Genomic DNA, 16439 nt, shown 5'->3' on the forward strand with positions numbered 1-16439 from the left:
AGTAATACGATGTATTGCTGCAGGTAATTAGAAACAATTCAGTCAGAATGAATGAGTCATTCATTACTGGACTTTGAAAGGTATATTAGAAAAATATTCATGCTGCCCAAATCTTAATTGGACTTCTTTTCGTTTGGGGTTTGGGGGGGGAGTTGACCTAAGTGTAGCGCTGCCCCAAAAGGGCTGCTGGAGTCCGGGTTCTTGCCCCACAGAAACCTCTCCTATCCTATCCCCTTCTCTCCCTCAGGCTTGCCCCACAGACGCCTCTCCTATCCTATCCCACCCACTTTCTCCCTCAGGCTTGCCCCACAGAAGCCTCCTCTATCCTATCCCATCTCTCCCCACAGAAGCCTCTCCTATCCTCCCTATTGCCTTCACTCCCTCTCTCTTTCCCCAGGCCTCTTTCTCCATTTCCCTCTTAAACCTCTCTTCCTATCTTCTCAGGCCTTTCTTTTTCTCCCAGCAAAAAAAAAACCTCCTTCCTCCTCTCGTCTCCTCTCTTTTCCCACCAAAACCTGCTCCTCCTATTCCCTTCTCTCCCCGCTCCCCCCCGCTACATAAGCATTTAATTGATTTGTTAGCAATGAAAATATTTGCTTAGATTAGGCCAGAAATTAATTATGTTTGTTGGTAGTAGAAGCTATAGTTGTTATTTTCTTTAATTGTATAAAAAAGGAATACAATGGGGTGTGGGAATAGGAAGACTGTATTCATCTGGAGAGTAAAAAGAAGAGTGTCAAACATTCATCTATGATTATAGTCCTTAAACTATTCATATTGGCTTGATGGTGATGATGTTTACTCTTACTGCCCATTATTTGAGCATGCCTTTCCTACACATTTCAAGGCACCATCCATAAGTTTTGCTCCTCCAATTTTTAGATTTGAGAATTTTGGTGGAAATAGGTGTTCGCAACTCCTAATTATGTTGTAATCGCGAATACTATCTTACTTGTTTGTCATAACTAAGAAAAAAATATATGACTTTCAAAAATAGTTTTCTCTAAGATACAGCAGTGGGTTTCTTATTTACTTCAAGTTACAAAAAATTGGATAAACGGATTGTTAACATTAGTTACATAGTCATGACTTGGTTAGGTCACTGTTGGTTGGTGAAGCAACCAAATATAGTTAAAATGCACCTTTGAAAATGTTATATTTGGGATATGAGTTTCAAGATAGAGAAGATCCCCATTTTTAAAAACAATAATAAAAGTCCCCATTTTAAAAAAATGAAGTAGAGCAAGTGCCAGCTCAAAATTTATCACTACTGTCAGATCTTCAGAAAAATTACGTATATAAAATGCCCCACTGCTGACTTTTTCTTGAACAACTGACTTTTAAACCTCAATCTCCTCTTGTAAAACATCAGATTAACTAAAAATGTTGAGAATTCCTTGTGGATAGGATTCACAATATTTTTGCACTGGGATAATAAATCAGTAATCATCAGTAGTCTCATTCTCACATTAATGAATTAAATAGCTGTGCTTTTAAAGCAAAACAAATAATCCCGCATAGCAATGCTATGCTAATACATTATAACTTTAGGATGATCTTTGTTTTAATAAGCTGTTTGAGTTAATCAGGTTGGAATCAACTTGAAATGATCTTAGTATAGGCTTTCTGTTTCGTGGCATTGTTATGTGCTGAATTTCATAGCATTGCTATGCTAAGCATGTGCTAAGTTTGAATTGTTAGCTTCATGAAGTAACAATGGATTGGATATTATTTATATTTTGAGACTTCTAATTTTGTAATGTCTTAAAATTTCCAAAGATTACTCTAATATGGAATGGGGAATTTGGGTAACTTTACATTTATAACTTCTGCAGTATTTCAAAAGAGTAGACATTGTAGTTTAAGCAATGAAAACCAGCTATTTGATTGATTGAAAATTCTCCCATTAATTGATTGTTCTACTTCTATATCAATCTGCCCATAGAGTTCAATATGCTTGAGATAATTTTTGTTCATGAAGTTTTACAAAATTGCTAGAAAGATTCACAATTTGACCTGAATAGTATTAGCCTTGATGGATAGAGGGAAGATGGAACTTCACGCTTTGTCTTCCTTGCACAATCTCTAGAGACTTGACATAGTCAAGCAAGCTGAGTGCAGAAGTCTCAAAGAGAATTCCACTGAGATTGGATTATTAGGGTTTTTTTTTAAAAAAAATTCTCAATTTCTCCTATCAGGTTGTAAAGGACTGTTTATTTTTGTTTTTAAGAGACGTTCCAAGACATTTTACAGAAAAAATAATTGTATGATGCAGGAAACAGTGAGTATAGCCAGAGGAACAAACAAACCAACAGTACACAAACTTGAATTTTTTTCAATGAGTTTCTTTTCCCCTAATCTTTTATATCTGAGCAAATATGCTAATAGCTTCCTTAGTCTTAATATAGGGAGAGGTTGTAAGAGAGTTGATTGCAATTGTTTTGATCATCATGTGCGGGTTTAATGCATTCTCTTCTAACTCATTTAATTAAACCTATTGTGTTTTTTTATTTTTTGCCCTACTGCTTTCCTTTGTATGGCCATGAAAGGATGTAAGATTACAATAAATATATCTGTACAGTTCTTACAACTTTTTGTCTCAAAACAACACTATTAAGATATAAATGGAAAACCTTAAATGTTGTATTAACTGGAAAATTCTTTGTATCTAGTAATCCAGGTTCTAGCATTATGATTCATGGCCAATTTTGCATATGTATACATGCACTCACATGCACATATTGTAAAATGTATCCTGCCTATATCATTTGTATGTCATTATGCATAGCAATAGCACTTAGATTTATATACCGCTTTACAGTGCTTTACAGCCCTCTCTAAGGAGTTTACAGAGTCAGCATATTGCCCCCAACAATTTGGGTCCTCATTTTACCCACCTCAGAAGAATGGAAGGTTGAGTCAACCTTGAGCCTGGTGAGATTTGAACTGCCAAATTGCAAGCAGCCATCAGGCAGCAGAAGTAGCCTGCAGTACTGCACTCTAACCACTGCACTACTGAGGCTCTGTATGATTCAAGCTATCATGCGAGTTTTACATATACTGTGCATTGTTAGTGATGATCATAGATAAGGAATCCACTTAATACGTTGCACTGAATTTCTAGAGAAATGGATATAAAGAGGCCGACATGCCTGCATGGGAAACATAATAGCCAAAGTTAGTTCAGTTAGCATAATCTAAAGTCTGTGGTACTTGGTCGTAGCACTTAGATTTATATACCGCTTTACAGTGCTTTACAGCCCTCTCTAAGCGGTTTACAGAGACAGCATATTGCCCCCAACAATTTGGGTCCTCATTTTACCCACCTTGGAAGGATGGAAGGCTGAGCCTGGTGAGATTTGAGCTGCCAAATTGCAGGCAGCCAGCAGGCAGCAGAAGTAGCCTGCAGTACGGCACTCTAACCACTGCGCCACCATGGCTCATAAACACGTGTTTACATGTAACCCATATGTCAGCAATTTGCTGTTAGGTTTTCAGTGAGTATACAGGATTTTGTACAACAAAATCTATACATTCCATAATATTTGCCTTCTACATCAGCTGACTGTTGCGTTTCCTAATCCTCATCCCATCCCTTCTATAGTTCAGGTGAAAATTCATGTTGCTTTCTGGATTTTTTTCCTTCTCGTACAGGATCTGACTGCTTTAGCAAAAGAACTGCGGGAGCTGCGGATTGAAGAAACCAACCGGCCTTTAAAGAAAGTTACCGATTATTCCTCTTCCAGTGAGGAGTCTGAAAGCAGCGAAGAGGAGGAAGAAGACGGAGAAAGTGAAACACAAGACGGCACCGTGCCTGTCAGCGACATCCCAAGGCTTATGTAAGACATTCTCTCTTGGTGAAGATAAATCCACAAACACGTCTCATTTGGAACTGCTGGTTGCAATAATGTTTTATAGACATTATAAATATGGTGTCCCCCCAACCTTTTTGGGTACCAGGGACTGGTTCCATGGAGAGAAATTTTTCCACAGACTGGAGGATTTCACATGCTGCCTGCATCCCATGGCTGGAGTTTCACTGGTTTGCACGGCCCAGTTTCTGGCATGCCACGGCCTGGTACCAGTCCACGGACCAGGGGTTGGGGACCTCTATATAGACTATTGCTGAAAAAAGCCATCCCCATAATGTATACAAAAGATTTCCCACCAGATTAGGCCGGGAGCTTAGTCTCCTGTTCTCTCTTTCTGCCCAAAGAAAAGTGAACAAATGCACAACAACAGTAATGAAGGGAACCAGCAAGTAAATATATGCACTTTCATTAGATTGTTTGGTTAGGAATCAGATAACGGCAGTAGGATGTAGGTGAGCAAAATGGGGTCCTATAGTCACATAGGACCCCCATGCCTCCTTTTTTATGGTTTCTGGATTCACTTCTGAAGCCAATTATTTAAAATAGAGGGTCTGGTTTTCTGTCATTTTGGAGTAAGAGATGTAAGAAAATGCTTCTGTAAGCTGTAAAGAGACTTCTCTGAATCAGTCAATATCCCAAATTCCTCTCCCTTAAAAAAAAAAACAATGGGAATGCCCATAGATATATCCTGACTCTGTCTGCTTTACATCATTCCTCCACCCCCTACTGCAGCCCTCCTGCTTCGAAAATGCATTAAGTGCAAACATCAACCACCAAAGTTATTCCTCCTTCTAATGCAGATCTAGGCATTTTATGGGCCACAGGCTATATCTGGCCCTTCGGCTGTCCCTGTCTGGCTTGCAGTGGTGGGGTGGTGGTGGCTGGACTGTAATGGTAGTAGTGGTGATGGCAGTGACCCTTAACAGTCCCAGTTTCTCATGTGACTACTTGGGAAAGTGAATTGGCCACACCTCCAATGATATGAGGTTCATTGAGCAAGTTAGCCGAATGAGAGTTCTTGCCCAGGAAGACCTAGCTGTCCAAGTCCTACATTTCCACCTTGAAGTGGGGTTCCTAATGCAATATTTATGAAATAGCACATTTGGGCTCCATAAAGTATATTCTTTATGTAGCAACAGTCAATCCAGTCTGTCCATGGAATGTATTTCTCTAATTCATTCTTTCTCATTCGCATACTGAAGAATTTGGAAATGGATCTTTCGAAAAATCCCAGAATTTTTTCTTTTAAAAAAGAATCCTCTCTGAGGTCTTCTGTATTTCAAATATAGAGATAGTTACTTTATTTGGCAGGCACCACCTTTAATATTTGAAGATGTCATTGCCATTTGCATCAACACACACTTCAGTGATTTCTTGAAGGCTGACCAAATTCAGCAGTCCATCCGTTTCATGATCAGAGCATCTTTTAATTTATCTTTCTGTAAATGTTATCTAGGTCAATATCTGCCTTCAGGCAGAAATGTGCAGCTGTTGCTTATTTTCATTAGTCAACCAAAAGCATATGGCTCAAGTTTAGGCAGTTAGTTTATTTGTATTTTGCTTAATGTGGTGAAAAATATTCTGTATTGCAATTTTACGTTGGAGAGCTGTCAAAGATAAAAATGGCCTGGTTGGGACGTATGCACTTGACAATAATGCTAGCTGAGGGAATAACTTTGAAAATAGCCTATTTGTGGCAAGAACTGCCTGCCTGAAATTTAGTCATATAACATTAAATTCCTTATCCCTAATCCCATTCGTCTTGCTTCTGCTGAAGGCGAGAAGAATCTCGCAATAGGAATTACAATGGTATGGTGAATACTTGAAACTATTACAATATTGACCTATAAAGCCCTACATGGCATGGGCCCGGGGTACTTGCAGGACCACCTCCTACCGGCCTCCCACCGCCCAGTGTGGTCACATAGAACTGTCCTCCGGGTGCCATCAGCCAGACAATGTCCGCCGGTGGCCCCCAGGATGAGGGCGTTCTCGGTGGCCGCACCGACCCTCTGGAATGAATTACCTACCAGGCTTCGGACGGCCCCCAACCTCCGCGCTTTCTGCGCCGAACTGAAGACATGGCTTTTTCAGCAAATTCCCTGATCTGTTATGAGATTTTAGTTGTTGGGGTTTTTACATTTGGATGTTTTTAGTTTTATTTATTGTTATATGTTTTTTATTCTGTGAGCCGCCCCAAGTCCTGCGGGACAAGGGTGGCATAGAAATCTAATAAATAGATAGATAGATAGATAGATAGATAGATAGATAGATAGATAGATAGATAGATAAATGGAGTCAAAATAGATATTATGATGGATGTGGGTGCCCTGTCACTGGAGGTTTTTAAGAAGAAATTGGGCAACCATTTGTCTGAAATGATATAGTGCTTCCTGCTTGAGCAGGGAGTTGGACTACAAGACCTCCAAGGTCCCATCTGCTACTGGCGAGGTTAGCAAAGATGTTCCAAAACATGTCCGCCAAATGTTAGAAATGTAATCAGACACCGGACACATATTATCACGTAGTGGACATGTGCAAAGGCCAAAAAAAATTGGACGAAAATGCACACATGGTTAGAAAAAATGTTAAAGCAACATATAGATTATAAGACAGAAATATTTTTGTTCAGCATAGTACCAGAAAAGTATGATAAAGGGAATATATACTTAGTATTGCATAGCTTGACAGCAGCAAGAATTGTATTTGCACAGCACTGGAAAAATGAGGAAATACCTACAGAAGAGAGTGTAATTAAAAAAATTGTAGATTGTGCAGAAATGGATAGGTTGACATTAAAGATAAAGGATAAAGAAGATACGGAATATTTTCTAACATGGAACTTGTTTTATCACTGGCTTGATAATAGAGGGAGAGATTAGAAATTGGATAAATATTATTATGTGTAAGCAAATTGACCCAGACAATACACTGTTCACAAAGCACTTATGCATGTAAAAGAAAAAAGTATAAAATAAAAAGAAAGACCTCCAAAGTTCCTTCCAACTCTGTAATCTTCTCAAATTAAAGATCCTTTATATATGAGCATGATAGCTGTACATGAATGAAAGGTGCAGCTTTGATTGTGATGCAGTGACCAATCACCAGACTGACTCCCTGCTTCCCTGTAGATGCTGCTCCTGGATACCCAGGTATGCCTGAAGGAGTTTTCAGCATCAGCTTGGTGAGAACATGTGCTCTGATGTTTAGAGTAAAAGACGGATAACATTGGATACGAGTTTTCCATTTAAAGAGGCATCATCCAGTTCTCCTGTCTTTTCTCCTTGAAGTTAGTTCAGAAAATACATTTCATGGAGTGGTCAGAGTTGTATATTATTAGAATATAAGAGGAAGAAGCCCAGGACAGACCAAAAATGTTGTGTCAAGCGTTGTGTTTCCCTTTTAAAAAAAAAAAAAAACACAAGTTTGGGATCAGAACCTACCCCTGTGCAATTGCTTTTTCAGGCAATAGATACCAAGAATGAGAGAGACCGGCATTTTGGGAACATGAGGAAGAATCCTTTAGCTTCTGATCCTGATTTTCATATATCTTGGCAATTACAAACCTTTTAAGGTTAATTTTTTTTTCTATAGTCATCATGTATTTATCACGAGAAACCAACTGATTTCGTTTCGTTTCGTATCTTTCAGACCAACGGGAATGCCAGCCAACAACGAGTCCTACAATCTAGGAATGGTATCGAGCCATGGTGGTCTGGAGCCCCCCCACCCTGACAAATTTAGCAGTATTTCCAGAGAAGGGACTTTAATGATAAGGGAGGTAAGTGGGTGGCAACAATTTCTTCTCTGCAGTGCCTTTGAGAGATAATGTCTTTGTAAGCTATGAATAATAATTACACTGTGTATTCTGAGCACAGAGTGATTGATTAAACTGTGCTGGTTTGCAGCTGATTAATATAATTATAACATCTAAACAAAAGATGTGTCTTAACTATAAACAGCATCGAACACTGTAGGACATAGCAAGGTTGTTTTCAGATCTTCATCTTCTTTCAAACTGACTTTAAAGCATGCAATTTGCACACAATTGATATTATAAAAGTGAAACAAAAACTTGGTTTACATACTACAAGTAGTCCTCCACTTATAAACTGTTCATTTAATGACCATTCAAAGTTGCAACAGCATTTTAAAAAGTAGCTTATGACTATTTTTCACAGTTACAACTTTTGTAGCATCCCCATGGTCACGTGATCAAAATTCAGATGTTTGGCAACCTTTTGCAACCTTTTGACAAGCCAAATCAATGGGGAAACCAGGTTTACTTAACAACCGAGTTACTAATTTATCAACTGCAGTGATTCACTTAACAACCGTATCAAGAAAGGTCATAAAATGGGGCAAAACTCACTTAACAAAAGTCTCACTTAACAATAGAAATGTTGGGCTCAATTGTGGTTGTAAGTCATGGATTGCCTGTATACAAAAGAAATTCTCAGTTGCTAATTTAGATTAATTATAATTCTTATCACACCAATTATTATATCTTGGTCTATATTCAGAGAAGAAAAGGAAGACCCTCTGTAAAAGTCAGTGGTGAAAAATACATTTATGGGGTTTATTTGTAAACATAATAGGGACTGAATAACATAATAGAGCTGAAGAAGCTTCTTGGATGAGAAGCGAAATGTCTGCAAAGAAATACCAGAAAGTCCAGTTGCCTCTTGAAAAAGCACCTTTGGGATAACCATGACCTGGTTGACTGAGAAGCTCCATAGACATAATAGGGACAAGACAATTGCACTAATGTAACAAGGGAGGATTTCTGTAAAAGTTATTGAGGCAAAGCTACAACTCTTGAAAAGAAGGACTAGGGGAGACATGATAGCAGTGTTCCAATATGTAAGGGGCTGCCACAAAGAAGAGGGAGTCAAGCTATTCTCCAAAGCACTTGAAGGCAGGACAAGAAGCAATGATCAAGGAGAGAAGCAATCTAGAACTAAGAAGAAATTTCCTGACAGTTAGAACAATTAATCAGTGGAACGACTTGCCTCCAGAAGTTGTGAATGCTCCAACACTGGAAGGTTTTAAGAAGATGTTGGATAACTATTTGTCTGAAGTGGTGTATGGCTTCCTGCCTAAGCAGGGGGTTGGACTAGAAGACCTCCAAGGTCCCTTCCAACACTGTTATTCTATTCTATTCTATTCTATTCTATTCTATTCTATTCTATTCTATTCTATTCTATTCTATTCTATTCTATTCTATTCTATTCTATTCTTTGTGGGGTGCCATAATTAATATCCTGCCATTGACAGATGAACTTTTCCTGATATCTGGTAGATCATGATAGCAATAGCATTTAGACTTATATACCGCTTTACAGTGCTTTACAGCCCACTCTAAATGGTTTACAGAGTCAGCATATTGCCTCCAATAATTTGGGTCCTTTTATGATGTTAAGGAACTGCACTAAACATTGTCCCAAAGGTGCATTTTCAAAAGGCAACTGGATTTTTATTGTTGTTGTTCCTTTGAAATTTCAGTTCTGGAACTGAAGCAGCTTCTTGAATGAGAAAAGAAACATTTTTCAAGCATCTTTTGGACAACCATGAGCTGGATTGAGAATTTCCATAGGCATTTGCACCAAACTTCATTCGCTCAGGCTGTTTCCTGCTAAAATGTTCCCTCCTGGAGAAATAATACAGCTTTCCTCTCTTTGTATGAAAAGAGTAGGTTTGCTTGATGGTATTGTCAAGACAAAAGGTCAGATTGTAGGAGGCAAGTGAAGGCAGGGTAATTTAGCTAAGGGCATGAGCCAGCCCATATTCTATCTTGTTTTGTCCCACGGGGAAACACATTGATTCAGATCCACTCCCTTTTATCCCATTCTGTCTTTCATTCATGAGTTAGTGCCATTTTCCCCTCTTTTCTCTTCCTTCAAAACATTACCTATAGATCGTGAAAACAGTCTTGGGTAAGAAGAAAGGCCATCTATCTTTTTTTTTTTCCTTAAGCCACATGGATGAACAAGTGGAAGAAGATGATTCATGGTCAGAACTTGAGAAAAAAAAGGACAGCATCCAAACAATAAGGGAGAGATTTTATTTATTTATTTATTAATTCGATTTATATATGCCGCCCTTCTCCGGAGACTCAGGGCAGCTTACAATGCATTAAGCAATAGCCTTCATACTTTTGTATATACCTGCTTAGTAGGGCTTTTTGGCCCCCCACATTATATATTATATAATATATATTCTATATTATTACAGAATATATTCTGTATATTATACAGAATATATTATACAAAGTCAGCTTATTGCCCACACAAACCGGGTCCTCATTTTACCTCATTTTACCTGCCTCGAAAGGATTGAAAGCTGAGTCAACCTTGAGCCTGGTGAGAATTGAACTCGCAGTACTTGCAGGCAGCTGGCAGCTAAGTGCTACTTTAACAGCAGCAGTTTAGTCCGCTGCACCACCCAAGATCAGTGTATCATTCACATCTTACGTGAAGAACACCAGCACTGTCCAGTAATCATCTGTGATATTAAATGACCCACTTCCCTTTGTGAGAAAACAGTAGTGTTGCTTATTGTTGAAACCAGCTATAGTTTCTTTTTAGAAGCAAGCACAGGCTGTTCACAGCTAATTTTATTTCTGGTACAGTGAGAGCATTGGCTGTTCTGGCCATATTCTATTGTCTTTTCATTGTGATGGCAGGAAGTAGAATGATCTCAGGGTATTTCTCTCTTTTTTTTTTTTTACAATTTTTTTTTATTTTTTTTATAAAAATGTCAAATCAATGCGCGAACAGTGTGGCACCTGGGTGCCATACATTCCAATACAAATGAAACTGATCAGATTAAACATTATTATTACATTCAATCAACTTATGTATTTCTAATGACAGTGCACATCTATATTAGGTTACAGTCTATCATTATTCAATTATTCTATCTATTTCTCATTATTACTTTTACTTTATCAAATAAAAATGTATACATTAATATTCCCTTTATTTCTATCACTTATTCTAGCTTTTAATCATGTCACCCTTTATTAAGATGCTTTTTCTTTCTTTCCTGTCTAACTTCTAATCATGTCAGCTGCCTAAAAAAAGAGGAGGGGAAAAGAATAGAGAGGGGGAAAGAGGGAAAAGCAATTCAGAGTAGCAACAAAAAAGAGGAATCATCCATCCATCTCTTGCCCGCTTCATACTTTGATTGCTATGCTTTAAACGAAAGAGAGGAAAAGGGAAAAGCGAATCAGAACAACAATAAAGATGAAAATCATCTACCCATTGTCTGTTGTCCGCTTCAACACTTTAATTGCTATGCTTTTTTTTTTTTTTACTTGCCTCCCATATTCCTTTCTTAAGTCTCCGTCTATATCTATTTCTTGGATGTCCAAGTGTTCCTCTCACCTCTACCCTTTTCCGCTGCCTAGTTTCTAAAATGTCTACCGAGGCCCCTGCCTACATTTCAAACATATCTTCTGACACACTTAATATGTTTTAGGGTATACCTCTGTACAAAGTACATACCCATGCAATTGTCAAGCTACTCACTGGCACTTTCTCTACTTCGGAAATCCCTCAAAATGGTAATAGCAGGCACATCTTCCAGAGCTCACAGGTTATGTTTAAACATCTGTTTTCACCTTGTGACCTGGAAATGCACAGGTAGACATGGAACAGAGCATCTATAATGGGAAGGAGAAAATATAGGTGGCAAAATTGTCACCTAAATAGTAGTTTTAGGCATCTTAGATAGATTTTCAATCTAGATTCTCTGACTGTGTCAATAATCATCTTCTAAGTCTTAAGCAGGCCTTCCCTGATGAAGTTTAGCAATAGAACTTAACTGTTCTAGAAAATGTAAGTTCTAGTATTTTCCTCCTCTGGATTTCCTTGGCAGCACCTCATGTTTTAAGGTCTGCTGATAAAAAGACCTGCTGTAAAACACTCTCTATGAAAGTCTTCTATTTTACACATCCTTTTCCCTCTTTAAAATATGATTCTTGTGCAAACTAGACATAAGAAACTGACATAATCCAGATGGTAGTGGAGAAGGTTTCCCAGCCTGTTGACATAAAATGTGAGCTGTACCAAAAAAGTACAATAGGAAGGGTAATGTAGTGAGCTGGCTTTTCTTTCTTTCTTTCTTTCCTTCTTTCTTTCTTTCTTTCTTTCTTTCTTTCTTTCTTTCCTTAATTTTCTTTATTTATTTTCTTTTCTTTCTTTCCTTCCTTCCTTCTTTCCTTCTTTCCTTTCTTCTTTCTGCCTTTCCTTCTTTCTTTCCTTCCTTCTGTCTTTTTCTTTCTTATCTTCCTTCCTTCCTATCTTCCTTCATTTTCTTTCTTTATTTTCTTTTCTTCGTTTTTTTTCTTTGCATTTGGCAAAAATCATGTGCGAAATTGCATTTGTGTTTTCTCTGTGTTTTTTTTGCAAAACTGTCTGAAAGTGACCTTAAACTTGATGGGATTTGAGAACCATGCTGTGATGAGTGCCTCAGACTTCTATTTCTCTCTCTCTCTCTCTCTCTCTCTCTCTCTCTCTCTCTCTCTCTCTCTCTCTCTCTCTCTCTCTCTCTCTCTCCCTCTCTCTCCCTTTCTGTCCTCCCCTAAATAAATTGTTGCCCTCTGATTAAATTGAGAGTTTTAAGAATTGTGGCAGATGCCGTTTATGCAGCCTGGGGTAATCTCTTTCAGGTACATTACCCTGCTCTAGAGTCTTTCCTTAATAAGTGACACATTAGGCACAAACAGCAGGTTGCTGCAGCTGTAACACACTGCTGACAATTTCTGCCAGACTTGTAATTCAGCTAAAATAGCATCAACTGGCTTTCTTTCTCTTTTTCATTTTTTTCCCTTTTTCATTGCCAGCAGAGACTAGAAGGAAGAACAGACATTCTTCTGTTGCTAGATTAGATTGTATTTTTCCAACCGCAGATGGAAGTGGGGGAAGGGAAGGGATACTGCAATGGAAGCACCTAAGCTTCGTTGAAACTAATAGGCAACTAAGCTTGTGTGCTCTATGGCAGGGGTCTCCAACCTTGGCAACTTTAAGACTTGTGGACTTCAACTCCCAGTTCCCAGTTCCTCAACCAGCTTTGCTGACTTCTGGGTGTTGAAGTCCACAAGTCTTAAAGTTGCCAAGGTTGGAGACCCCTGTTCTATGGGACCAAAAGAAATTTACTAATCTGTGGACCTCAGAGTAACCTGCCTACTCAGGGGCTGCCACAAAGAAGAGGGAGTCAAGCTATTCTCCAAAGCACCTGATGAGGGTAGGACAAGAAGTGGAAACTAATCAAGGAGAGAAGCAACTTAGAACTAAGGAGAATTTTCCTGACAGTTAGAACAATTAATCAATGGATCAACTTGCCTCCAGAAGTTGTGAATGCTCCAACACTGGAAATTTTTAAGAAAAGGTTGGATAACCATTTCTCTGAAGTGGTGTAGGGTTTCCTGCCTAAGCAGGGGGGTTGGATTAGAAGACCTCCAAGGTCCCTTCCAACTCGGTTATTTTATTCTAGCCACTGTGAAAAAGAATTAGCTCGGAAGAATGGCCAGGGGTTTTGGTGAATTCCAGATTACGTAGCCCAGAGGGCTTGAGTTACCAACACCTTCTGTGGTTGGTGGCCATGCGAAAAATCGGTGACTGGTTTTGTTTGATTTTCAAACAAGCATTAGTGCAGAGATACACACAATGTGACGTTCCAGAGCTGGACACAACTTCTGAACACTCAGGTTACACACAAATGCAAGGGTTGCCAACTAGAATGAAGACAACTGAAAGGAGAAGTTATTAAATCAATGGGAAGCAATCCCAGCTAAAGTGGGTCAGGTGGGGGACTGATTTGATAGGTTGAGACGCAGTGAAAATAAATATCCATGTGTTTGTGTGTGTCCCCATCCGTCCGTCCGTCCAGGCCCACCTTTTTTTTTTTAACATGGCCCTAACTGACTGGATAAAAGAAAGCCAAGACTATTACAAGCCAAAATCATGAGGCTAAAATAAAATGCCATTTTGCATTTTCTTTTTAAATTTTGTAATTACCATTTTTAAGGTAGTAGGCAAAATACCAGATAACTGCCCTATGCCAGGATCTAAATCCAGATTTCTGGTTTGGATGCAGTGATCCTGCCAAAATAGAGCATATTTTCTCAAACAACCTATCAGCTACCCTTTACCCCACACAAGCTTTGTTCTCTTTGCATGCCAATCTTGGTAGCTGCATCAAAATTAATCCATACCATTTCTCTCCAAACAGCAAATGATGGCTTTGTTAATGTACTTAGAAGCCTGGTTTCATATAGTGCATCGGAGACCCAAGGGTGATCCCTAGTTTCTCTGTTAAGACATAGTCTAACTGGTTTTAGGTACAAGCAGAGACAGGTGTGGGCTTCAAAAATTTTAGCAAGGGGTTCTCTGCCCGGTTGCTGGGTAGGTGTGGCTATGGCATGCCTAGTCGGCCTCCTGCACCATGGCGGGGGGGGGGGCGTTTTTGCCCTCCTCAGGATCTGGAAGCTTTCCTCGAGCCTCCAAGAAGGTGAAAACGGCCTTCATTTCTGGCCTTCCAGTTTTTCACTCTCCCTGAGCCTCCGCACGTGCACTGCACTTACCTGCATCCAAAACTGGCCGTGTGGGGACTCCTGGGAGGGGTGGGCAGGGCCAGCCAGGAATGGGATTTGGGGGTTCTCTGAACTGCACAGAATCTTAGCTAAAGTTTCTCCCGAACCCCTACGAACTCCCTAGCAGCCAGCCTCTGGGCACAGATTCCTGGATGTCAGGAGAGGAGAGGAGATCCAAGGCCAGTTCTATGCAGCTCATTTAATAGGCAGAGAGTGGAATTCTTGCAAACTCTGCTTCTGAAATGTCTTAAACTGTAATATTTATTTCCAAACCAATTCACTGAGAACATGTAAGAAAGGATATTATCGTTCATTTACTCAAGGGATCCTGGCGTGATTAAAACTGTACAGCAATAGGAACATAAAATTCCAGGCAACTTTCCAGCCCAGATCTGAATGAGTATACTAACTTAAAGCTCCCCACCTGCTTCTGGACAACTAGAAGGAACCAAAGATAAGTTATCAGACAGCAGATGTTCGCTTAGTCCAGTGATGTTGCGCGGAAATGTCACGCGCACGCCCGCTCATTGGGGCCATGCTCCGGAAAAGCCAACTTCCTTGTTCTAGCGCGCATGCGCGCCTGACAATCAGCCGGCTGGCGGGTATGTGCAGGCTGGTTTTCTGCACTGTTGTGCGCACGAAGGGATCGCGCTCCGGAAAAGCCAAACATCCAGGTTCTAGCGCGCATGCATGCCCAACAATCAGCTGGCCAGCACGGATGAACACATCGGTTTTCAGCACTGCCACACGTATGAAGGACAGCTGATTGTCGCATGCGCATGTGCGCCAGAACCCCGGAAGGCAAGGCCGCATGTGCCGGGCAACATGGCTTCGCGTGCCACTTTGGGCATGCGTGCCTTAGGTTCACCATCACAGGCTTAGTCCTTTTCTTGAAAATATTTTTTTATGACTGGATTTATGCAGCACGCAAAGCCAGGAGCGATAATTTCTGTGTGGGATCGCGTGCTGCACTATTTTTTGAGCTCCGAGGACTGGATTAGTATCATCACCAAACTCTACAAGCAAAACATTTTGGCACATTTTTAGGGAGGAAACGTGGAGATTTTGAGACCAACCCCCTTACCCATTCCTGGAGGAGATTGAGTCATTGATAGATGATCCCCATGTTGACATGCAGAAGGGGACAAATGTAGTTATTTATTGAGAATAGAGATGTCCATTTACTTCTAAAGTCCATTTAAAGTAGCTTTTCCAGTTGGGTCCCCTTCTGAGATTGCCTTAAATTCTCATACAGGTAGTCCTCGACCTATGACCAGAATTGAGCCCTAAATTTCTGTTGTTAAGTAAGACATTTGTTAAGTGAGTTTTGCCCATTTTACACCCTTTCTTGCCACAGTTGTGAATCACTGCAGTCATTAAGTCAGTAACACAGTTGTTAAGCAAATCTGGCTTTTCCATTGATTTTGCTTGTCAGACGGTTGCAAAAGATGATCACATGATCCCAGGACACTGTGACCATCATAAATATGAGTCAATTGCCAGGTGTCTGAATTTTGATCACGTGACCATGAGGATGCTGCAATGATCGTGTGAAAAATGGTCATAAGTCATTTCTTTCAGTGCTGTTGTAACTTAGAACACTAAATGCACTGTTATAAATTGAGGATTATCTGTCCTAATCTGGTCATCATAGACCAGTTAGGCTGAAGTATTATGGAGTTGAAGACTAGTCCCTCTGGAAAACAGCTAGTTGGGGAAAGCTTATGTAAAGGAAATTTTAATATTACCAGTCTGAGAATGTAGCAGGTATTGGATATTACTATATTTCCCATGGGATAGTTGATCTATGCCAGGAGTCAGCAACCTGTGGCTCTGGAGCCGCATGTAGCTCTTTCATTCCTCTGCTGCGGCTCCCTGTCACTAGTCAGCTCCATAATTGATGGAGCTTTTAGTTAGGACAGGAGGAGGAAAAAGGATGCCATGCTAGGAGGAGACTCTATGGTGGGGGA

The 16439-nt window shown here is 39.8% G+C and overlaps 1 protein-coding gene across 4 annotated transcripts in view; it reads left to right on the plus strand.

The window, feature by feature from the left end:
- TNIK (TRAF2 and NCK interacting kinase) overlaps positions 1-16439 on the plus strand; it is a 273951-nt gene that overhangs the window by 233419 nt on the left and 24093 nt on the right. For all 4 annotated transcript variants that reach the window (XM_070945925.1, XM_070945923.1, XM_070945924.1 and 1 more), the window contains 2 exons: positions 3655-3839; positions 7524-7653. In XM_070945925.1, coding sequence (XP_070802026.1) covers positions 3655-3839; positions 7524-7653 — 315 coding nt within the window. The remainder of the gene's footprint in view (positions 1-3654; positions 3840-7523; positions 7654-16439) is intronic.

This window comes from Pituophis catenifer, unplaced genomic scaffold (genome assembly GCF_029215685.1).
Source record: "Pituophis catenifer annectens isolate HBS135680 unplaced genomic scaffold, rPitCat1.0.hap2 SCAF_6, whole genome shotgun sequence".
Taxonomy (NCBI): Eukaryota; Metazoa; Chordata; class Lepidosauria; order Squamata; family Colubridae; genus Pituophis; species Pituophis catenifer.